The 25,848-nt window shown below is 38.1% G+C and overlaps 1 protein-coding gene across 4 annotated transcripts in view; it reads left to right on the forward strand.

The window, feature by feature from the left end:
• atg7 (ATG7 autophagy related 7 homolog (S. cerevisiae)) overlaps positions 1-25,848 on the forward strand; it is a 93,742-nt gene that overhangs the window by 53,849 nt on the left and 14,045 nt on the right. For all 4 annotated transcript variants that reach the window (XM_062038241.1, XM_062038239.1, XM_062038240.1 and 1 more), the window contains exons 13-16: positions 15,371-15,565; positions 20,699-20,707; positions 21,379-21,622; positions 22,149-22,264. In XM_062038241.1, coding sequence (XP_061894225.1) covers positions 15,371-15,565; positions 20,699-20,707; positions 21,379-21,622; positions 22,149-22,261 — 561 coding nt within the window. In that variant the 3' untranslated portion in view covers positions 22,262-22,264. The remainder of the gene's footprint in view (positions 1-15,370; positions 15,566-20,698; positions 20,708-21,378; positions 21,623-22,148; positions 22,265-25,848) is intronic.

Raw genomic sequence — 25,848 nt, forward strand, 5'->3', positions numbered from 1 at the left:
CAATCAATTATCAATCCCATAATTTACAATTATTAATTAGGCTATCAAACTCTTAACCATTTAGTGCAAGAAAATGGACTAATCTTTTCCCTTTAAGTTAAAACAGATTTTAAATAAATGATCTCAACATAAATGCACCAAGATACATATAAAATACATTTAACCCCAGAAACAATAAATAAATGCAGCAGAAAACCCAATATGCAAATTCATAAATACCTAACCAATCAACCACCTATTTTAGATACATATTTAAAGGCCTAATGAAACCCACTACTACCGACCACGCAGTCTGATAGTTTATATATCAATGATGAAATCTTAACATTGCAACACATGCCAATACGGCCGGGTTAACTTATAAAGTGCAATTTTAAATTTCCCGGCAAACTTCCGGCTGAAAACGTTTCGATATGATGACGTTTGCGCATGACGTCAATGGTTGAACCGGAAGTATTGGTACACCATTGTATCCAATACAAACAGCTCGGTTTTCATCGCAAAATTCCACAGTATTCTGGACGTCTGTGTTGGTGAATCTTTTGCAATTTGTTTAATGAACAATGGAGACTGCAAAGAAGAAAGCTGTAGGTGTGATCGGTGTATTAGCGGCCGGCTACAGCAACACAAACAGGAGGACTTTGAGTTGGATAGCAGACGCGCTATCCGACGCTAGCCGCCGACCACATCGATGATCGGGTGAAGTACTTCGTCGCGCCGTCGATCGCTGGAACGCAGGTGAGCACAGGTGTTGATGAGCAGATGAGGGCTGGCGTAGGTGGAGCGCTAATGTTTTTATCATAGCTCTGACGAGGTCCCGTAGCTAAGTTAGCTTCAATGGCGTCGTTAGCAACTAGGCTTCGACAGGCGGAACAGCATTAACCGTGTATTTACAGGTACAGTGTTTGGTTCGGTGTCTCCTGATAGTAGTATTGTTGATCTTCTGTCTATCCTTCCAGTCAGGGGCTTATTTCTTTTGTTTCTATCTGCATTTAAGCACGATGCTATCACGTTAGCTCCGTAGCTAAAGTGCTTCACCGATGTATTGTCGTGGAGATAAAAGTGACTGTGAATGTCCATTTCGCGTTCTGGACTCTCATTTTCAAGAGGATATAGTATCCGAGGTGGTTTAAAATACAAATCCGTGATCCACAATAGAAAAAGGAGAAAGTGTGGAATCCAATGAACCCTTGTACCTAAGTTACGGTCAGAGCGAAAAAAGATACGTGCTGCACTGCACTCTAGTCCTTCACTCTCACGTCCCTCATTCACGAATCTTTCATCCTCGCTCAAATTAATGGGGTAATCGTCGCTTTCTCGGTCCGAATCGCTCTCGCTGCTGGTGTAAACAATGGGGAAATGTGAGGAGCCCTTCAACCTGCGACGTCACGCTACTTCCAGTACAGGCAAGGCTTTTTTTTATCAGCGAGCAAAAGTTGCGAACTTTATCGTCGATGTTCTCTACTAAAACCTTTCAACAAAAATATGGCAATATCGCAAAATGATCAAGTATGACACATAGAAGGGATCTGCTATCCCCGTTTGAATAAAAATATGTCATTTCAGTAGGCCTTTAAAAATCCATATCCAATATGAATGTATTATTAATTTAGCAGCGAAACACTCAATCTTAAGCGCTGTCTCCTGGTAGAAAAAATGCCCCGTTTCCTGTGCCCTCACTAGCAGCCAATGATCCAGCACAGTTAAATCCAACACTTTAAATTGAGCGACTTCACCCTCCCGATGAAGCAAACTGCTCCAACATTTATCAGACCAAGCAAAGAATATACCAGGGGTCACCAACCTTTTTGAAACCAAGGGCTACTTCTTGGGTACTGATTAATGCGAAGGGCTACCAGTTAGATACACACTTTAATAAATTGCCAGAAGTAGCCAATTTGCTCAATTTACCTTTAACTCTGTTATTATTAATAATTAATGATATTTATCTTTGTGGAAACACTGATCATCTTAATGATTTCTCACAATAAATATATATAGAAACAGATAAATATCAATATGCAACACTTTATTTTTATATTTTCTCTATAAGTGCACATTTTTCAAATTTAACATTTTCAAATGATCACTTCTAAGACAGTCTTGTGAAATCACAATATCCCATTTTAACTAGCTAGCCACTAACATTTTTTAACAAATCATGAATTACTTTGCACCATGTTTGTACAAATAATAACTCATGTAAAATACAAAAGTAAACTCTCAAATTTTTAAATCATGTCACACTTTGAACTGGACACCAAATCTGTTATGTTTCTTTGTCAGTTAGTGGGAAGCCTGGCATTGCATGCTGTTAACTAGTGTGTTGTACTCTGGTGTGTAACTTGACACTGCAACTCTGAGTGAGTCTTGCAGATGTGCATCAGTGAGGCGTGTTCTGTGTTTGTTCTTGATGAAGTTCATGTCAGAAAAGGCTGATTCACAAAGATACGATTTTTCCTCATTGTTTGCGGAACCTTCTTAATCTTTTGGACATATTTTCACAGCAATCTGGCCTTAAGCTTAATTATGATAAATGTAAAATGTTAAGGATCAGAAATCTAAAGGGAACGTCCTTTCGAATGGAATGCAAAGTGCCTGTTTTGTGGACAGATGGACCAGTTAACATACTTGGTGTTGTTGTCCCAGAAAATCTGGAAGATCTAGGCTCAGTAAATTATGATAATCGACTAAGAAAGCTGGACAAAATTATGCAATTATGGAAAGGGAAATCCCTAACCTTGTATGGTAAAATGTCTATTGCCAACTCGTTAATTATTCCTCAATTTATTTATTAGTTTTTGTCATTACCAGCTCCATCACAAAACTTTTTTAAGATTTATGAGCGGAGGGTCTTCGATTTTGTCTGGAACGGCAAACCAGAAAAGATTAAAAGAAAGGTTTTGTACAAAGAGTATGAATATGGGGGCCTGAAACTTCTCAACCTTGAAGCTATGTGTCTGTCTTTAAAAGCATCAATTGTTCCAAAGATGTATTTAAACATTGAGTGGTACACAAATGTCCTGTTGGACAAAAAACATGTACTGTATCAAAAGAAATTGTATCCTTTTTTACAAGTGATCCCCTCCCAGAGAGTCTGCTGGGAAACATGGCGGGGTTCATAAAGGAAACAATCCACTCATAGTGGTGTTTTCAATTTTATGTGCCAGAAAAAAGAGACGATATTTTGCAGCAGTTAATATGGATGAACTCTAATATTGTAATAGATGGAAAGCCTTTCTTTTGGAAAAATATGTTTGAAAGAGGAATCATTTTTGTCAATGATATTATCAATGAGAATGGTAAAATTATGAAGTATGATGAATTTAGAGCTATGTATGTTGATGCTTGCTCAAGCTTTTCATTTTATCAACTAACTGGAGTAATTGGGAAAAGATAGAAACAAATAATTAATTATGGAACTACTAAATTATTAGTTTGTAAACCTCTAATAAGAAATTCTAGTTGGCAAAAAGGAACCAAAATAAATAGAAAAATATATAATTTTTATTTAATAAAGAAATCTTTGAAGGCTGCCTCATACAACACAAATGGAAAATGGGAGGACTTTTTTGACTGCCCGTTGCCATGGGATGCCATATTCAAACTAATCTATAAAACCACTATCGATGTGCAAAATCGTTATTTTCAAATTAAAATTATTTATAACTTCTTACCCACAGGGAAAATGTTAAAATTATGGAATATGACAGAGTCAGATGATTGCCGATTTTGTTGTCAGGAGCCTGAATCCACCCTGCATTTGTTTTGGTATTGTCATATTGTGTCTTTGTTTTGGGTGGAAGTTGGAAAAATGTGTTTAAGGATTGGTTTGTTTATGAAGCTTAATGTGGTTTCTGTTACTTTAGGAGAGTTCATTGACAATCATGATTTAGTCAATTTAATTATAGTACTCTGTAAAATGTTTATTTTTAAGGCCAAAAACAGATATTCACTTAGTATTACTTTCTTTAAAACATTTATTCAGTATTTTCTAACTTTAGAAAGTTACATGGTTGAAAACGATAATGATGCCAAAAAACATTAAAAAAAAGATGAGAAGTCCTCAAAGGCTTATTTTGAAAGTATAATTATGTTTATAGATTATATGATATCTGTTGTTGTGTTCCCTAATTTGAGTGACCTGGACATAATCTGGACTGTACATGAATGCTTATTTTGAAAATGTAATTTTGTTTATAAATTATATGCAATCTGTTGTGTTCCCTAATTTTTTTCTGTGTACATGAATGAAGGTGTGTGTTGCTGAGTCCGACTTGGACATTATCTGGACTGGGCCTGGTTTAAAAAACTCTTTAAACAAATCTAATTTCATTGACAACCTGGTCTGTTGAAGATAAGGCCCTTTTTTAAAAAATAAAATAAAATAAGATAAATACATAAAAAACATTTTCTTGGATAAAAAAGAAAGTAAAACAATATAAAAATAATTACATAAAAATAGTAATTAATGAAAATGTTAGTGGACCAGCAGCCTATACAATCACGTGTGCTTCAGGGACTGTGTCCCTTGCAGGTGTGTTGTCTATGTTGTGGGAACCAGAATATTGGTAGCAGAAGAAATAACCCCTTTTGTGTGAGTGGGTGTGGATGAGTGTGCATGGGGGAGGTTGTTTGGGTTGATGCACTGATTGAAAGTGTATCTTGTGTTTTTTCTATGTAGATTTAATTTAAAAAAATAAAAAATAAATTTTTTTTATTTTTTTATTTTTTTATTTTTAGAACAGGCCCGCGGGCCACTCATCTGTTCCTTACGGGCGACCTGGTGCCCGCGGGCACCACATTGGTGACCCCTGGAATATACATCAACACTTCCTTACCAAACAACAGTTACAGAAAACACCGTGTGTATTTAGCCTCCAGACTAAGCACGCTACTTCCTTACTTGGCTCTGATCATATGAGCCGACTGGCTGAACTAATGCCGAATTATATACATTACCCAGGGTTGGTGAATAGGGTTGCGAATGTGCTCTACGATAAAATAACATTTTATTAAGTTGGGTTTGTCTGGTTGCCAAGCCGCCGCGGTTGCGAGCTTGCGCATCATACAATTTGAATGCACGTCATTTATTTGCTCAAAATGTACCGTAATTTCCGGACTATAAGCCGCACCTGACTATAAGCCGCACCAGCTAAATTTAGGGGAAAATACACATTGCTCCATATGTAAGCCGCACCTGACTATAAGCCGCACCAGCTAAATTTAGGGGAAAATACACATTGCTCCATATGTAAGCTGCACCCGACTATAAGCCGCAGGGTTTTGATGTGTAATTAGCGTAGTATATAGGGGTTCCTGCTACCACGGAGGGGCTTGTCCCATTTATTAACAATAAATCTTTCAATCATTCAATCAAACTTTCACATCTTTGACATGGCGAACAGCATTCGTGCAGAGTACAAATAATACAACGCTGCAAAGTAATACAAAGTGCTCGCCTGTACGTTATCAAAATAACCAGCCTACCGGTATATGAAAAGTCAGTCTTTAATCATTGTGTCATCGTCTTCCTCCTGCGTACTAAAACCACCCGAATCCTCTTCGTCGGTGTCGGAGAAGAACAGGCCGTAAATAAGCCGCACCCTTGTATAAGCCGCAGGGACCAGAACGAGGGGGAAAAGTAGCGGCTTATAGTCCGGAAATTACGGTAATAACAATTTTATCTAAACTAGTCTTGTCAGGGTTTATTTTGTACTGTGCGCAGGCATAAGTATTGACCTGATCACTTCCTTTATACACGATGAATACACATTTTTTTGTGTGGGTAATCGCTTGCGTTAACTTTGAAAGTAATACATTTTTTGATTAACCAAATGTTACATACATATTTTATCGATACATACTTTTTTCATGGGGAGGTGGTGGAGAGGGTAAAACATCAAATATACAGTTGTACCTCAACTTTTGAGTACCTTGAGATACGAGCATAACTTGAGTTACGTTTATTTTCACCATCGGTTGAAGTAATATTTGTCACTGGGTTGTGCCGTTTGAGCAATAAAGGTTTTTCTCAGTCGTGACTTCCGCGGTCACTCACTCAAAGCCACAAGACACAGGGTGAGGACAAAACACACAACAGCTCTATGGGAACAAATAGATTAAAATAAGGGGGTAATATGCAGTATTTAAAAGCTACAGTATTTAGATGAGTTTTAAGGTAAGGTAATACTTCTCCTGAGGTGGCATCTTAAGTGTTGCTGGTAGTAAATTCCAGAGTGCTGGAGCCAGAATAAAAAAATGCTCTAGAGTAGGGGTCATTAAACATTTTGCCTCAAAAGAGCCATCAAAAGAGCAATTTGGGCCCATTTCCAACAAAAGAAAACCCACTTGGAGCCACTAAACCTGTTTGATTACTATATTGAAGTTAAAGGGGAACTGCACTTTTTTCATGCACAATTATTATGAGGGACAAGAACACGTCTTTTTTTGAGGGGGAATTTTAAAGATGATAAACGCTTGACAGATGGGAGTAATGGAAGTCACCGTTGTAGCCTTCAACACCCTCTGAAACAACTTCAAAACCCTCCAACGTTTTATATATGCACTGCAAGTATAATAATGTAGTAACAGACACGTTCATAACAATGTGTAATATTTACTATATTTACTGTATTTTGGTCATTTTAATCATTGCAGGAACTAATTCCTGGGCGCATTTATTTCCATTTCCATAGCAGCGCACTTTCTACTTCTGGCAACAAGTGTGCGTCTTACTTCCGGAAACAAAGGCGTGTGTGTCTTCTAATCATGGCAGATTTGGTAACAAACAAAAAAGACGACTATTTTTGAACAATTGAGGATTCACAACCTTATATTATTGAATCTGAATATACAAAGGATGTACTGCTGCTTCTAGAAGCCAGCACGAAGGAAGAGTGAGACGTTGGAGCAGAGGTAAGCCATGAGAGTAAGGTGAAAGTGACTTGAAGCTACAAAATGGGGTATTTGAAGCTATTCTAGATAGCTTCAAATACCTATATTCTAGATACCATTGTTTATTAGCAACCAAAGAAGCTAACAAGCTAAATCGTGACAAGTTAAGTGTCAGGTTTTTTTTTTTTTTTACCAGAAACACTGCCCCTAGAATTGAATGGCTGATGCAGAACTTTGAAAGACTCATGACAGTACGTCAAGGGACCACGTAGTGACTACAGTACACAGAAGCATACACTATGCCGTTCCAGAGCCAAAGGTTGCAGACTTGTTTTTGGTTCTGGCGTTCTTAGAACTTAGGGTACAGTACCATCAGCAAGATAAGATGGTGCTAAACCATTCCAGAGCCAAAGGTTGCAGACTTGTTTTTGGTTCTGGCGTTCTTAGAACTTAGGGTACACTACCATCAGCAAGATAAGATGTTGCTAAACCATTCCAGAGCCAAAGGTTGCAGACTTGTTTTTGGTTCTGGCGTTCTTAGAACTTAGGGTACAGTACCATCAGCAAGATAAGATGTTGCTAAACCATTCCAGAGCCAAAGGTTGCAGACTTGTTTTTGGTTCTGGCGTTCTTAGAACTTAGGGTACAGTACAATCGGCAAGATAAGATGGTGCTAAACCGTTTAATATTTTATACGTAAGTAATAAAGTGTACCGGGAGCCAGTGCATTTGGACCAGTACCGGTATATGTATAATATGATCAAACTTTCATGTCCTTCTCAAAAGTCTAGCAGCCCCATTTTGAACCAACTGTAATCTTTCAATGCTGGACATGGGGAGACCCAAAAATTATACGTTATTGTTGTCGAGATAAGATGTAACAAACACATGTATCATGATCTCTGCATCACTGATGGATCCATATTTCAAAATGTGACTAATATGATTAATAAATAATTGACAGCCCTAATCAAAATTTTTGTTTTTCTGTCTAAATGGCGTGTTAAAATTGGGGTGTTTTGAGAGGGCCAAGCACTGATTAAGTTGATTTTAAATTAATTTTAATGGGCGTTTCTGCTTTATGACTCGATTGTTTTGAAGTACAAGCTTGGTCGTGGAACAGATTGTGGTTGTAAGTTGAGGTACTACTTTAATAGTAGACAATGGATTACTTCTTCTTTTTCTTTTTACAATATAAACAACTTAATTTTCCTGACTGTGTTTTGTCCTTTTTTTTCCATCAAAACTTGACAGTGCGCCTTATAACCCGGTGCGCCTAACGTACGGAATAATTCTGGTTTTGCTTATAGACCTCAAAGCAATTTTATTTGGGGTACACGGTGTAATGAGAAGTGTGACCAGTAGATGGCAGTCAAACATAAGAGATACATGTAGACTGCAATATGATGGCAATATGACTCAAGTAAACAACACCAATATTTTATATGTTCCATTGAAAATATAGAACATTACACACAGCGCTCAAACATCTATAAAAATGTTTTAGTACGACATTGGTAAGCTATGAAGCCGCACCGCTTGATGGATTGTCGGCACATTAAACATACAAGTATTATTATGTTGTGTGTATAAGGTAAGACATTTTATCTGGTGTTTAGTTTCGCAATGTTATGCACAAGCAACTTTTCGTACCTTCTGGTACCTGCTGATCTGTATTTGGGATCTGCATAAATCCTGTAAAATTGTGCGCGTCCGCCTTTGTAGTCCGTGCCGACACCGTAGTCGATAAGCTTCTTCTTTTTCTCTATCTTCTTGTGATCTGACATTCTTCCTCTGCTGTTGCCATTTCTAATATAAAGTAGTGTAAAGTTCTTACTTATATCTGTCAGTAAACTCGCCATGAAAGCGCTGAAACATACCGGTGTAGTGAGTTAAATTATTCACCCAAGGAACTTTAGTTATTAGAGAGTTCCGGTGGCACGGTTTTTCACGGGACATATTTACGGTGTTCTTGTTGTTTCCGGATGAGAAGATGCTGCTCCGTTATTGATTGAAGTAAAGTCTGAATGTCATTAAAACAGTTAGCTCCATCTTTTGACACTTCTTCCACTCCCGTCCTTGCACGCTACACCGCTACAACAAAGATGACGGGGAAAAGACGCTGCCGAAGGTGAGCCACATAAATAAGAGCTCTCACAAAACGGCGCATCCTGAAGCGACTGTCAGAAAGCGGCTTGAAGATGATCTGTAAAACATCATCTATGCAACATTTTGACCAAAGAACCACCATTACATGTTATGTAGACCACAAGGAAGTGTTTTCAATTCAGAAAAAATAAATAAATAATATCACTCCTTTAATGCGCCCTATCATCCGGTGTGCCTTATATATGAAAAAAGATTGAAAATTTACCATTCATTGGCAGTGCGCCTTATAATCCGGTGCACTTTATGGTCCAGAAAATACGGTAAATGCAGATTGTTAGTAAATAATCGCTCTATGATTTCAAATCCTTTGACAGCACTAATTTTTCTTTACCTTTTTGATGCTGGTTTTTGCCCTGGAGAATTGTGCGGAGAATTCCCAACCAGCCATTGCAAATGTCCAGTGCCGGTTCTAAACCTGAATGAATGGCAGGATTGTGTCAGGATGTGCATTTGACCTAAATACTAAGACAAATAAAATCATGCAATTGACTCATGTGGCGACCCTTGAAAGTAATTGTTTTAATTGGATGTCTAAATCCCATCCATCCATCTTCAACCGCTTATCCGGAATCGGGTCGCGGGGACAGCAGCTCCAGCAAAGACCCCCAGACTTCCCTCTCCAGAGCAACATTTGCGACTTCCTCCTGGGGAATCCCGAAGCGTTCCCAGGCCAGAGAGGAGATGTAATCCCCCCATCTGGTCCTTGGCCTGCCGGGGGGCCTCCTCCCAGTGGGACGTGATGTCTAAATCCCAAACAAGCATATCTAAACGCGGCCGGGAACCGAACCATGAACCGAGAGGGATCTCAGGTTGTACAGTGAATGTCCAGGAGATTTTTATTGTCCTCTGATGATTTGGTCAAGTTGGCATTTAAAGAGGTTGTAGGCGCTAAGAGGCGGAGTGGCTCTCTTGTCTCGCCGTCCTGAAATTAAAATTAAAGGCACACTTTGATGGTTCTTCTGCAGGAGATAATGATTGACTTAGTGAAAGAGACATTTCTTCTTGAGATCTCACGCCACTTTGTATCCATCGCTACTTTCCTTGGCTTCACCTGTGGCATTTTACTTTGCCGTCTTGTTCGTTCTCCAGTCATTGTAGATTGGCAGTCGTGCATGATAACCGAGGGTGAGACATTAACATTAACCTTTCATGTTTGTGCTACTCCTATTTTTTTTCTAATGTTGCAACATTTCCTGTGGATGCTTGTGCAGGAATGTCAAACCGAGGCATTCAACAACTATATCGACTGTCAGGTCTTAAAGCAGTTGAGGCAACATGACTCAGACTTAGACTTAGACACACTTTATTGATTAAGGGAAATTGTTCCACACAGTAGCTCAGTTATAAAGGATGGAAAGGGTAAAGATGGAAAGGATAATGCAGATATAAAATAGACTAAAATTGTACCATAGTAGCAATATAAAATATAACAGATATGTAATATTTGCATATTAAATATACAGTATATAATATATTATATTATTATATTATATTTTTATATAATACATACAATGGATTATATAAAGAGTGCAATTTATTTTGTAAATACACTACCGTTCAAAAGTTTGGGGTCACCCAAACAATTTTGTGGAATAGCCTTCATTTCTAAGAACAAGAATAGACTGTCAAGTTTCAGATGAAAGTTCTCTTTTTCTGGCCATTTTGAGCGTTTAATTGACCCCACAAATGTGATGCTCCAGAAACTCAATCTGCTCAAAGGAAGGTCAGTTTTGTAGCTTCTGTAACGAGCTAAACTGTTTTCAGATGTGTGAACATGATTGCACAAGGGTTTTCTAATCATCAATTAGCCTTCTGAGCCAATGAGCAAACACATTGTACCATTAGAACACTGGAGTGATAGTTGCTGGAAATGGGCCTCTATACACCTATGTAGATATTGCACCAAAAACCAGACATTTGCAGCTAGAATAGTCATTTACCACATTAGCAATGCATAGAGTGTATTTCTTTAAAGTTAAGACTAGTCTAAAGTTATCTTCATTGAAAAGTACAGTGCTTTTCCTTCAAAAATTTCAATGTGACCCCAAACTTTTGAACGGTAGTGTATTTGTCTACAACCAGAATTTGGTTAATCATTTTCAATTCATTTTGTATTTCCCATGGCACAGATCTATTTTTGTCTCTAAGCACCTCTATAATTATAGCTGATTTTTTTGTGTAAGAAATTTGTTCAGTAATTAACACAAAACCAATCAGATAATTAATAATACATGAGGGCCAAGGTGTCATTGAAAGTCCTGGGTTCGATCCCTGGGCTCGGGGTCTGTCCGTGTGGAGTTGGCATGTTCTCCCCGTGACTGCGTGGGAATGTGAGTGTGAATGTTGTCTGTCTATCTGTGTTGGCCCTGTGATGAGGTGGCGACTTGTCCAGGGTGTACCCCGCCTTCAACCCGAGTGTAGCTGGGATAGGCTCCAGCGTTGTGAAATTAGTTATTTACACAGAAAAAATGCATAAATGCTTATTTACGTAACTTAATTGTTTCAAAACGGTGCCTGTCACACAGCAGTAAAACGGCTGATCAAACAAAACAGAAGTCATCGTTATGGACCCACTAGCTGCAGAAGCTAGCGCTCCAATCAGTTAAACAGTGTAAATAAGTCCACAGGGACGTTTTGGTGAATTACCGAAACTGAAGCAATACAAAAAGAATGCCATTGTGAGTTAATATTACTAACAAAAACTCTCTTAAACATGCTAGTATAGTAGCTAATGCTAACGATGCTAGCTTTACTACATTACCATAGCACGTACAAATATGCATACAAAATACTCCTACAGACATTACACATAGGAAGGTTTAGTAAGTAAAAATGTTTTTGGTTATACTGTTGTAGTGGAATTTCTGACCTTCGAGCTATATTTCGTGTCTGTAAAGAATGTCTGCTCGTTTCATTTCTTTTCTATTCTAAACCATTGAAGGACCAGAAAAGCCAAAGTTGAATATGGAGTTTTGATGTTTTGATTATCTAAGTATGACTAAGGGATTCAAGGATGTTGCATAACAAACAGGTCGACGCATGAAGAAAACAGATAAAATGGCCAAGTGACAAGGGCTGAGTGAGATTGTTTGATTTTTGTGTCCTCCGGAGGACGTTTGTCTGTCTGCACGGGCAGCTCAATCCAACTTTGTACTTTTGATTATTGGTAAATAAACCTTTTGTACTAAACTCACTTTTGTTGCAGTTTAAGCTTCGGACAATCCACTACACTGTAAAACTTGCAAACGTTGCTTGGAGTGATAAATGGAGAACCCATACGAGTAAAAACTTTATAGACGGCTAGAAAACCGGAGGCAGTTTCAAACTTTTCGGAAGCGGAGTTTGATCGGGAGATTATTCCATTCTGCTGCATTAGTATTGTCATCTGCAGTCTGGAGCTTTCATGTTTGCTGTTTATATAGCTCTGTTAGCTCGGTAATTTAGACAATATGCTGTTGACAGAGTAATGTTCAGTTAAAAAGGTTAAAACAAGGCTTCTGCAGTTGTGTCGATTTGTACGCACTTATGGAAGTTATTTTGTACATTTAAGTTATTGACTTTTGCAGACAGCAAGATGTACTGTAGGCTATACTGTAGGCTATGGGCTACTTAACCTTAGCATAGCTTCCGGTCACTTAGCTGAAAATCCCCACATGGATTTGGGCAACCAAATAAAACAAAATTGTGGGTACTGCTGAGCCATCTCCTGGTCTGCTACCAGATAAAAAAAACTTGCTCAACTTCTATGTGGAAGCATTATAAAGTCAGTGCTGAGATTAAATCAAAGTGATTGCAAAATATATATGTACTCTTATCTGCTACTTCCTTTTGTGTTGATTTTTGCAAGCGTAAACATGTGATGTTCCTTAAGGGGGTCTTAATATGACTGTTTTCTACTTTGAAAACACTTCCTTGTGATCTACATAACATGCCAATTTTGGCATTGATTAGGTTTTACATACCATTTTAATCCACTTTCTGACCATCTCTTCAGGATGTGCCGTTTTGTGGGCGGTCTTATTTACGTGCCTCCACTTCGACAGCCTCTTCTCCCAGTTATCTTTTTTGTAGTTTTTAGTACATCCATTATGGAGTCTACTGAGTCTACTATACGCTACATTGTATTATAAATGGCAACAACGTAGGATGCATGTACATGTACGAGCCAGTCTGCCCCACAACAAGAGCATAGACCAAAAGGAGCTTATTGACTACAGCAGTGTTTTTCAACCACTGTGCACACTGGTGTGCCGTGAGATACAGTCTGGTGTGCCGTGGCAGATTATGTCATTTCACCTAATTGGGTTAAAAATATTTTTTGCAAACCAGTAATTATAATCCGCAAATAATGTGCCGTTGTTGAGTGTCGGTGCTGTCTAGAGCTTGGCAGAGTAACCGTATAATACTCTTCCATATCAGTAGGTGGCAGCAGGTAGCTAATTGCTTTGTCGTGATGACAATATGCAGGCAACAGCGGGAGGCAGCGTGCAGGTCAAAAGGTAACTAATGCTTAAACCAAAAATAAACAGAAGGCGAGTGCCGCTAAGAAAAGGCAGTGAAGCTTAGGTATGGCTATGCAGAATGAAACTAAAACTGAACTGGCTACAAAGTAAACAAAAACAGAATGCTGGACGACAGAAAATACTTACAGCGTGTGGAGCTGAGAAGGCGTCCACAAAGTACATCCGAACATGACATGACAATCAACAAGGTCCCCACAAAGAAGGACAGCAACAACTTAAATATTCTCGATTGTCAAAACAAAGCAGGTGTGGGGAATAGTGCTCAGGGAAGAAATTAAACTGCTACAGGAAAATAACAACAAAACAGGAAAAGCCACCAAAAGACAAGAACTAAAACACTACACAGAGGAAGACACCAAAAAACTCCAAATAAGTCAAGGTGGGATATGTCAGCTTGTGACAGTACACTGAGACAAGAGCTATTGTGATGCATGTGGAGTTATGATTTGAATTCATATCCAACACTTGCGAGAACAACTTTTTACTGTCAATATCGGCTGCTGAGTTTCATTTTGAAAGTTTTCTACTGGTGGTGTGCCTCCGCATTTTTCCAATGAACAAAATGTGCCTTGACTCAAAAAAGGTTGAAAAACACTGGACTACAGCACGGGCTACAATGGCTGACTCGCGCATGTATATCATATATCAGGCCTGGGCAATTATTTTGACTCGGGGGACCAAATTTAGAGAAAAAAAAAGTGTCTGGGGGCCGGTATATCTATTTTTAGGAACACTAATACAAAACCTCACAATAATGTCTGGTTGAATGCTAAAAACTTTATGACAGACCGCCTGAAAAAAAACGGAATGGAATTTTACATTTTTTTTACTGAATGAGACACCCAGAATGTACATGAAAATAAAGAATGTGTGATTTACAATATTAACTATGAACGATAAAACACTGAATATTGACAACCTATGAACGTCACACCCCCTCTCGATCGACATATTTTACAATCAAGCGAAACGCAACAAATATGAACAATCACAGCGAAATATAAACGCAAAGGGTAAAACAAATCCACCTACTATCTGATATATCACTAAGCTTTAGAACTTTGTTGTAAAAATCTCCTTCCGCGTTTGTCCCTGACACCCACATTTCAGGCTGGCTGCTATGGAAACACTCTGTGGAAACGCTCCCCACCACAGTGCTTGGTGCCTCGTTTGAGCTGCTGTGACTTAGATTACCATAGTAACTAATTAGATTACCATAGTAACTATTATATCATGCAAAAGCGCAGATTCCAACCATTGAAATACTTTGTATAGTTCAAGACTTACGGTCATTTGAAAACATCACTGCACGTCATAATGGCGGCTACAGTTTCAATCTTAAAGATCTAAAAAAAAAAAAAAAATTGTGAATGTCCGGCGGGCATTAATTTGCCCAGGTCTGCCATATATGGATAATCCACTGACGTCACCATTGGGAAAAACATCCCAGAACAGAGCAAATTCCAAACGGCTGGTTTAAAGGAAGTATGAAGGAAGGCAATATATTTTTTATAAATATCTGCGCCATGTCTCCACTGTTTGATTTAAAATGTTCATCACTAATGAAGATCCTAAATACACAAAAAGGTAGCCATAATGTTTAATGTAATTTCATTAGACTTGTTCGAACAAAATAAAAGCATCATCATCATACAAAGAACATCCCTCAATAGAATGGGAAAGTCCAAAAAACTGTTAGCGATGAATACAAGCTCAAAGAATTGTACGCAAGTTTTTCCCCTAAGCCTCCTTATGTTTTGTTCCATCTTCCGTTCAATCAGAAAGCCGAGGGCCACAATATGAGCATCCCAATGCCCGGCCACCCTGTGAATTTCTCTCAAGCCACCCAGTCCCAGGCCCAGAAGGACGTAGAGCAGCTGCAGAAGCTCATCTCGGAGCACGATGTGGTCTTCTTGCTGATGGACACCAGGGAGAGCCGCTGGCTGCCCACCGTGATTGCTGCCAGTAAAAGGAAGGTAAAGACGTAAAATTGTGTTCAAGTGAGAGTGGTCACAATCTGTCTTGTTTATTGACGTCGCTTACATCAGGACCACGGTGCAGAAATGTCAAAATTGTAGTGATTGGCGTGTCCGGTGCAACAATTCAGCCAATTGTCAATTTTTTTTTATTTATGAGAAAAAAGGAAATAATACAAAAAACAAAGGAAGACCTGAGGGATGCTGGGATTATTAAAACAATATATGCTGCATGGCAGCAATACACATTTTTAATTAAACTAAACCACGTAGCTACCAAACAATTAGTGCACCACATCAGGCAATGATAAAGAAAATAATCCACACAGGCAGCAATAATACAACATATGCCATAGAAGCAGAAATACAATAAACAGGCCAAATACAGTAAAATATGCTAACAAACACACAGTAACAAACGAAAAAAATAAACTACAAAACCCAAAACCAGTGAAGTTGGCGTCTTGTTTAAATCATACGTAAAAACACAATACAATGATTTGCAAATCCTTTTCAACTTATCTTCAATTGAATAGACTTCAGAGACAAGATACATAACGTTCAAACTGGAAAACTTTGTTATTTTTGGCAAATATTAGCTAATTTGGAATTTGATGCCTGCAACATGTTTCAAAAAAGCTCGCACAAGTGGCAAAAAAGACTGAGAAAGTTGAGGAATGCTCAAACACTTATTTGGTAAATTTGGTAAAGGGGAACAGGCTAATTGGGAACAGGTGGGTGCCATGCTTGGGTATAAAAGCAGCTTCCATGATATGCTCAGTCATTCACAAACCAGGATGGGGCGAGGGTCACCACTTTGTGAACAGATGCCTGAGCAAATTGTTTAAGAACAACATTTCTCAACGAGCTATTGCAAGGAATTTAGGGATTTCACCATCTACGGCCCGTAATATCATCAAAAGTTTCAGAGAATCTAGAGAAATCACTGCACGTAAGCAGCAAGGTTGAAAACCAACATTGAATGCCCGTGACCTTTGATCCCTCAGGCGGTACTGCATCAAAAACTAACATCAGTGTGTAAAGGATATCACCACATGGGCTCAGGAACACTTCAGAAAACCACTGTCAGTAACTACAGTTCGTCGCTACATCTGTAAGTGCTAGTTAAACCTCTACTATGCAAAGCGAAAGCCATTTATCAACAACACCCATCATCATCATCATCATTTCTTTTTATTCCTTTCATGAAAATGCATATATACAAGCCATATACAGTTGACACTTTCATTGTTTTTTTTGTTTCTTATACATTTCCATGATCAGAAAGGAGCAGATGGAAGAATACTATTCTTATGTTTATCTGCCCCCTTTTTAACACAAATTATTTAGATGACTTTATCACTGTTCCCTCCATCAACACCCCAACTCCAACATACTTTTAATTTTTGTTTAAGCATTTTCAAAATGACACGTCCAATCAAAATCAAAAATCAGTTTGATATAATTCCAGTTGTCTCTTTTTGTAACTCTTTTTAAATTCAAATATATTCTTGCAACTTTTTAAGTCTTTGTCTAGAGCTATGTTTTCACACCAGCAACAGACAATCACATTTGCTTCAAATTTGTTCGCACTCTTGGATGTTTAAAGTCATACGGCCTTCTGTGGTTCTCATCTTCAGACGTGAACACAAATAACTTTTGTAAGTCCTTCGGAAGAACTTTATTTCTAGCTTTGAACATCACTAATAGAGTATGCAATTCTACAATGTCTTTTAGTTTGAATAATTCTGACCTAATGAAGAGGGCATTTGTGTGGTCTCTATATCCTACTGTACAAATGATACGAATTGCTCTTTTCTGTGAAAGAAATAAAGGCATTATGTTGCTGTGATATGTATTTCCCCATATTTCTGCACAATAATTGAAATAAGGTAGAATAATTGAGCAATATAAAATTCTCATTGTATTATACGGGAAACTGTATTTAACCTTGTTCAAAATAAATAAGCTTTTAGATACCTTATTTTTCACATGCAATATATGAGCTTTCCATGTCAACTTTTCATCTAAGATGACCCCAAGAAATCTGGGGCCGTACTTATCAAGCTTCTTAGAATTACTCCTAAGAAGTCTGCTAAGAGTTGACTTAAGAGTAAATAAATTCTTCGCTGAAAGCTGCACTTAAAAGTTAGTTATCAAGCGTCTTACTCACACTTTCAGCGAAATGTAGGACTGAATCTTAAGTGTCACACTCAGAGCTGAATTACGACATTACTATGTGCCGTAAACGGAATTTTAGGTGACGTCATTTCTGTGTCCATAGAAATGACCAATCACGGAAGGGAATCCGTTGTCTAAGAATAAAGAAATATCTTGGAAATATTTAAGTGCACAATGGGAGTGTATATTTTGACAATAAACTGCAAAATAATACAAAACAAACTAGTCCCCGCCGGCACTCACGCTACCGCTCCCTCTCTTCTCTCGCCCACACACTCACTGACGTCACTCACCTCACGGCCACACACATACGCTACTGTCATAACATTTTCTTTCCAATTCATTAATTAGGCAACTAATTTGAAACTGGTGTGGGTGGCTCTATATATACTAGCCCACTGCAGACACATGCAGAAATCAACAAGGAATGGAAAAGTATTAAATCTGTGACAAAAATAATATCCGCTCTGTCTAAACGATACCGTTTGATCAGCTGCTCGTCATAAAAAAACAACAACATTGTTCCGTTCCCTGAACGTTCGCGCACGTCTCTCTCGCCTCAGTGCCATCCCCTGCTGGCAACTCCTAACCACTTAAGACACCTCTGAAGGTCTCTTAAATATCGTGGAGAGTAGGAGTGATTCTTAGACTTAAGAACGTTGATAAAAAGCTTTTATTCTTAAGTTTGAGAGTAGGACTAAATTTCGCAAATTCTCAGGACTTAAGTGTAAAATGGCACTCTAAGAAGCTTGATAAGTACGGCCCCAGGTGCCGTATTTATCAAGCTTCTTAGAATTACTCCTAAGAAGTCTGCTAAGAGTTGACTTAAGAGTAAATAAATTCTTTGCTGAAAGCTGCACTTAAAAGTTAGTTATCAAGCGTCTTACTCACACTTTCAGCGAAGTGTAGGACTGAATCTTAAGTGTCACACTCAGAGCTGAATTACGACATTACTATGAGCCGTAAACGGAATTTTAGGTGACGTCATTTCTGTGTCCATAGAAATGACCAATCACGGAAGGGAATCCCTTGTCTAAGAATAAATAAATATCTTAGAAATATTTAAGTGGACAATGGGAGTGTATATTTTGACAATAAACTACAAAATAATACAAAACAAACTAGTCCCCGCCCGCACTCACGCTACCGCTCCCTCTCTTCTCTCGCCCACACACTCACTGACGTCACTCACCTCACACATACGCTACTCTCATAACATTTTCTTTCCAATTCATTAATTAGGCAACTCATTTGAAACTGGTGTGGGTGGCTCTATATATACTAGCCCACTGCAGACACATGCAGAAATCAACAAGGAATGGAAAAGTATTAAATCTGTGACAAAAATAATATCCGCTCTGTCTAAACGATACCGTTTGATCAGCTGCTCGTCATAAAAAAACAACAACATTGTTCCGTTCCCTGAACGTTCGCGCACGTCTCTCTCGCCTCAGTGCCATCCCCTGCTGGCAACTCCTAACCACTTAAGACACCTCTGAAGGTCTCTTAAATATCGTGGAGAGTAGGAGTGATTCTTGGACTTAAGAACGTTGATAAAAAGCTTTTATTCTTAAGTTTGAGAGTAGGACTAAATTTCGCAAATTCTCAGGACTTAAGTGTAAAATGGCACTCTAAGAAGCTTGATAAGTACGGCCCCAGGTGCCGTATTTATCAAGCTTCTTAGAATTACTCCTAAGAAGTCTGCTAAGAGTTGACTTAAGAGTAAATAAATTATTCGCTGAAAGCTGCACTTAAAAGTTAGTTATCAAGCGTCTTACTCACACTTTCAGCGAAGTGTAGGACTGAATCTTAAGTGTCACACTCAGAGCTGAATTACGACATTACTATGTGCCGTAAACGGAATTTTAGGTGACGTCATTTCTGTGTCCATAGAAATGACCAATCACGGAAGGGAATCCCATGTCTAAGAATAAATAAATATCTTAGAAATATTTAAGTGGACAATGGGAGTGTATATTTTGACAATAAACTACAAAATAATACAAAACAAACTAGTTCCCGCCCGCACTCACGCTACCGCTCCCTCTCTTCTCTCGCCCACACACTCACTGACGTCACTCACCTCACACATACGCTACTCTCATAACATTTTCTTTCCAATTCATTAATTAGGCAACTCATTTGAAACTGGTGTGGGTGGCTCTATATATACCAGCCCACTGCAGACACATGCAGAAATCAACAAGGAATCGAAAATGATTAAATCTGTGACAAAAATAATACCTGCTCTGTCTAAACGATACCGTTTGATCAGCTGCTCGTCATCAAACAAAGCCAGGACATCCTTCCGCTCCCTGAACGTTCGCACACGTCTCTCTCGCCTCAGTGCCATCCCCTGCTGGCAACTCCTAACCACTTAAGACACCTCTGAAGGTCTCTTAAATATCGTGGAGAGTAGGAGTGATTCTTAGACTTAAGAAAGTTGATAAATAGCTTTTATTCTTAAGTTTGAGAGTAGGACAAAATTTCGCAAATTCTCAGGACTTAAGTGTAAAATGGCACTCTAAGAAGCTTGATAAATACGGCCCCAGATTTCAGACACCTCAATTTTCACATTGTTTATGGATAAACTAACTTCTATCTTTCTTTTATTACTGAATACCATAAATTTAGTCTTTTCCAAGTTTAAAGATGATTCATTTACATCAAACCACAATTTTAGTTTAATCAGAAACGCAGCCGGCTTTGCTAGTCCCGAGCTCATCTAAAATGGACTGATGCAAAGTGGAAAAATGTTCTGTGGTCTGACGAGTCCACATTTCAAATTTGTTTTTGGAAACTGTGTAAATTGAGAGTGAATGATATGTGAATCCGGGGTGCACCACGCCTCTCGACAGAAGTCAGCTGGGATAGGCTCCAGCTACAAACTATCGCCATGTTGCTGCAAAACCCAGAAAATCCCTCATTAACTGTCTTCTCTGTCTTTGCTAGCTGGTAATCAACGCTGCTCTAGGGTACAAAAGCAGCTTCCATGAAATGCTCAGTCATTCAGAAACGAGGATGGGGCGAGGGTCACCACTTTGTGAACAAATGCCTGAGCAAATTGTTTAAAAACAACATTTCTCAACGAGCTAGTTGCAAGGAATTTAAGGATTTTACCATCTACGGTCCATAATATCATCAAAAGGTTCAGAGAATCTGGAGAAATCACTGCACGTAAGCAGCAAGGCTGAAAACCACATTGAATGCCCGTGACCTTTGATCCCTCAGGCGGTACTGCATCAAAAAGCGACATCAGTGTGTAAAGGATATCACCACATGGGCTCAGGAACACTTCAGAAAACCACTGTCAGTAACTACAGTTCGTCGCTACATCTGTAAGTGCTAGTTAAAACTCTACTGTGCAAAGCGAAAGTCATTTATCAACAACACCCAGAAACGCCGCGGCTTTAATAGGCCGAGCTCATCTAAGATGTACTGATGCAAAGTGGAAAAATGTTATGTGGTCTGACGAGTCCACATTTCAAATGAGAGTGAATGATATGTGAATCCAGGGTGCACACACCTCTTGCCTCTCTGGGATAGGCTCCAACTACAACTATCGCACGTTGCAGCAAAACCCAGAAAATCCCTCATTAACTGTCTTCTCTGTCTTTGCTAGCTGGTAATCAAACGCCGCTCTCGGCTTCGACACATCTGTGGTCATGCGCCACGGCCTGAAGAAAGCCCGGCTGGCCAAAATGCCTGCGGCGGGGACGCGAGCTCCTCCCCTTCCTGTTCGTCGGCTTCCTCTTCCTCGACCTCCACGCCGGCTGGGCTCGGCGGCCTCTGTCACAGGGATCCTCTCTGTTCTCCAACATTCCGGGGCACAAGTTAGGCTGCTACTTCTGCAACGATTGTGGTGCGCCAGGGGACGTAAGGAGACACGCTTGACAGCACACACACTAAACAAACACTTGAAAAATAATAGTCAACGTCAAAGGTGTCGGCAATAATGAGACAAATCTTTCGCAAGTCCCCCGTGCCTCAGCTGTGCTACTGTTCTGTTGTCACTCACTTTGTGACAAGTGGCTATTTTGATCCAAACGTGTCCCTTTGTCGTGTTTTGTTGTGTTGCTTGAAAAGCTCCAAAGGCAGACAAAGTGCGACCTGTGAGATCAGCTTGAGATGCAGCCACCATTTCCCCAGCTTATTAGCATTGCAATATTCAACCATGTTGTAGCCTTTCACAATAAAGGCGCATTGTGATGTGGAAATGACTCCAACAGTCGCTGACATTTTTGTCCTTCTTTTTGGTGCTTTTCCCCCATTTTGAAACCCTTTTAATCAGGTATCCTGAGTGCACATCAACTTAGCGATGACCCCTCCTTGTGTAAAAGCTTATGAACGCAGCTTGTTGAAAGATTATATTTCAGTAGACATCCGTCCTTTCTCTTTTTAGTCCACGCGAGATCGGACACTGGATCAGCAGTGCACCGTAAGCCGACCTGGTCTGGCCATGATTGCCGGCGCTCTGGCTGTGGAGATGATGGTGTCCATTCTACAACACAGTGAAGGGTGAGCACAGTCACCATAGCAACCTTGGGCTGAGTAGCCAGGATGCTCGTTCCTTGAATGAACTCCAGCTCAGTCGCTGTAGATCTGCACTTTTTTTCTCACACGTTATTCGCCACCGCAGACCATTCTGAGTGAAAAGCTCCAAGTGCTTAATGGCAGAAGAAATTGCCCCGCTGTGCTAATGAGCATAACCCTACCTTTCAGTTTAGAGTTTTAAAAATATATATTTCTTTCCTGATATGTTCGATTCATAAAATGCCAGCTTTATTCACATAAGATTATACGTAGATTTTTATGTTCAGTTTAAACCTAATATCACATATTTTATTATGTCAACTTCACTGTAATAAAATATCTCTAAATCAACTTTATTCTCATAAAATGTAAATACAAAGACTTCCTTTTCTTTAAATGAAATTGTTTTAAAATTCTGATATACCTTTTTTTTCCATACACTACAGTACCTGTATTCTCATCAAAATATAGATTCTCCTAAATTACAGCTTCATTTTTGTAAATTGTCTGTTTTATTCTGGTAAAAATGATTACTTTATCTTCCTAGAATTACACTATTATTTGTGAAAATGTTGACATTATTCTCGCATATTTCGAATCTATTAACATATGACACGGTTATTCTTTGGAAAAAATCTCATTATATTGCATTAACATTAAAATTACAACTTAATTCTTGCTAATCTTTTTTGTCAGAATAAACTAACTTTACTAAATTCTGACTACATTCTACTAAAATTATGACATTTTGTTATAGATATATAACTCCCATGAAGAGCAGGGAAACCTGCGAATCAGGCTAATAGGGATGAAATAGCCTCTGTGTTTTTTCTTGACCTAACGCGTATGTGTGTGTGTGTATATATATGTATATATATATATATATATATATATATATATATATATATATATATATATATATATATATATGTATGTATGTATGTATGTATGTATGTATGTATGTATGTATGTATGTATATATATATGTATGTATATATATATATGTATGTATATATATATATGTATATGTATATATATATATATATATATATATATATATATATATATATATATATATATATATATATATATATATATATATATATATATATATATATATATATATATACCGTAATTTCTGGACTATAAGCCGCACCTGACTATAAGCCGCACCAGCTAAATTTAGGGGAAAATACAGATTGCTCCATATATAAGCCGCACCCGACTATAAGCCGCAGGGTTTTGATGTGTAATTACCGTAGTATATAGGGGTTCCTGCTACCACGGAGGGGATTGTCGGGACAGAGATGACTGTTTGGGAACGCAAAGCGTCCCATTTATTAACAATAAATCTTTCAATCATTCAATCAAACTTTCACATCTTTGACATGGCGAACAGCATTCGTGCAGAGTACAAATAATACAACGGTGCAAAGTAATACAAATTGCTCGCCTGTACGTTATCAAAATAACCAGCCTACCGGTATATGAAAAGTCAGTCTTTAATCATTGTGTCATCGTCTTCCTCCTGCGTACTAAAACCACCGAAATCCTCTTCGTTGGTGTCGGAGAAGAACGTGCCGTAAATAAGCCGCACCCTTGTATAAGCCGCAGGGACCAGAACGAGGGGAAAAAGTAGCGGCTTATAGTCCGGAAATTACGGTATTAGGGCTGGAACTAACGATTAATTTGATAATCGATTAATCTCTTGATTATTACTTCGATTAATCAATTAATAATCAGGTAAAAGAGACAAACTACATTTCTATCCTTTCCAGTATTTTATTGAAAAAAAAAGCATACTGGCACCATACTTATTTTGATTATTGTTTCTCAGCTGTTTGTACATGTTGCAGTTTATAAATAAAGGTTTATAAAAAAAAAAAATAATAATAAATTGCCTCTGCGCATGCGCATAGCATAGATCCAACGAATCAACGACTAAATTAATCGCCAACTATTTTTATAATCAATTTGAATCGATTTAATCGATTAGTTGTTGCAGCCCTAATATATATATATATATACAGTATGCACTACCGTTCAAAAGTTTGGGGTCACCCAAACAATTTTGTGGAATAGCCTTCATTTCTAAGAACAAGAATAGACTGTCGAGTTTCAGATGAAAGTTCTCTTTTTCTGGCCATTTTGAGCGTTTAATTGACCCCACAAATGTGATGCTCCAGAAACTCAATCTGCTCAAAGGAAGGTCAGTTTTGCAGCTTCTGTAACGAGCTAAACTGTTTTCAGATGTGTGAACATGATTGCACAAGGGTTTTCTAATCATCAATTAGCCTTCTGAGCCAATGAGCAAACACATTGTACCATTAGAACACTGGAGTGATAGTTGCTGGAAATGGGCCTCGATACACCTATGTAGATATTGCACCAAAAACCAGACATTTGCAGCTAGAATAGTCATTTACCACACTTGCAATGTATAGAGTGTATTTCTTTGAAGTTAAGACTAGTTTAAAGTTATCTTCATTGAAAAGTACAGTGCTTTTCCTTCAAAAATAAGGACATTTCAATGAGACCCCAAACTTTTGAACGGTAGTGTATATCAAATCAAATCAAATCAACTTTATTTATAAAGCACATTTAAAATTTACCACAGGGGTAGCCAAAAAAAAAAAAAAAAATATATATATATATATATATATATATATATATATATATATATATATATATATACAGTATGTGTATATATATGTGTGTATATATATATATATATATATATATATATATATATATACAGTATATATATAACTCCCCTGAAGAGCAGGGAAACCTGCGAAACAGGCTTGTAGGGATGAAATAGCCTCCGTGTTTTTTTTTTACCTAACGTGTGTGTATATATATATATATATATATATATATATATATATATATATATATATATATCAGTGGCGTGCGGTGAGGTTCATGTCTGGTGAGGCACTGACTTCATCACAGTCAGATTTACAAAACATATGAACCCTAAAGAGTATCTTATTCACCATGTGATTGGCAGCAGTTAATGTTTTTAGTTATGTTTTATGTTTAATTATATTATTATATATTATATTATATATTATATTATATATATATATATATAATATAATATATATATATAATATATATATATAATATTATATATTATATATATATATAATATATTATATTAGTTATGTTTAATGTTTTAAGTTAATGTGTTTAAAAGCTCATACCAGCATTCTTCCCTGCTTGGCACTCAGCATCAAGGGTTGGAATTGGGGGTTAAATCACCAACAATTATTCTCAGGCACGGCGCCGCTGCTGCCCACTGCTCCCCTCACCTCCCAGGGGGTGAACAAGGGGATGGGTCAAATGCAGAGGACAAATTTCACCACACCTAGTATGTGTGTGACAATCATTGGTACTTTACTTTAACTTTACACTTACAAACTGTAGCTTGCACACAAAAAAGCACATCTCATAAAAAAAGATGTTATTATGGTCTTACCTTTACTTATAAGTGCGGGAGCAGTGGTGTTTGTGTTGGAAGAGTTGTGAATGAATGAAATATGAAATCCGCGCTGCCGTCTGCA

Source organism: Entelurus aequoreus, linkage group LG26 (assembly GCF_033978785.1).
Source record: "Entelurus aequoreus isolate RoL-2023_Sb linkage group LG26, RoL_Eaeq_v1.1, whole genome shotgun sequence".
Classification (NCBI taxonomy): domain Eukaryota; kingdom Metazoa; phylum Chordata; class Actinopteri; order Syngnathiformes; family Syngnathidae; genus Entelurus; species Entelurus aequoreus.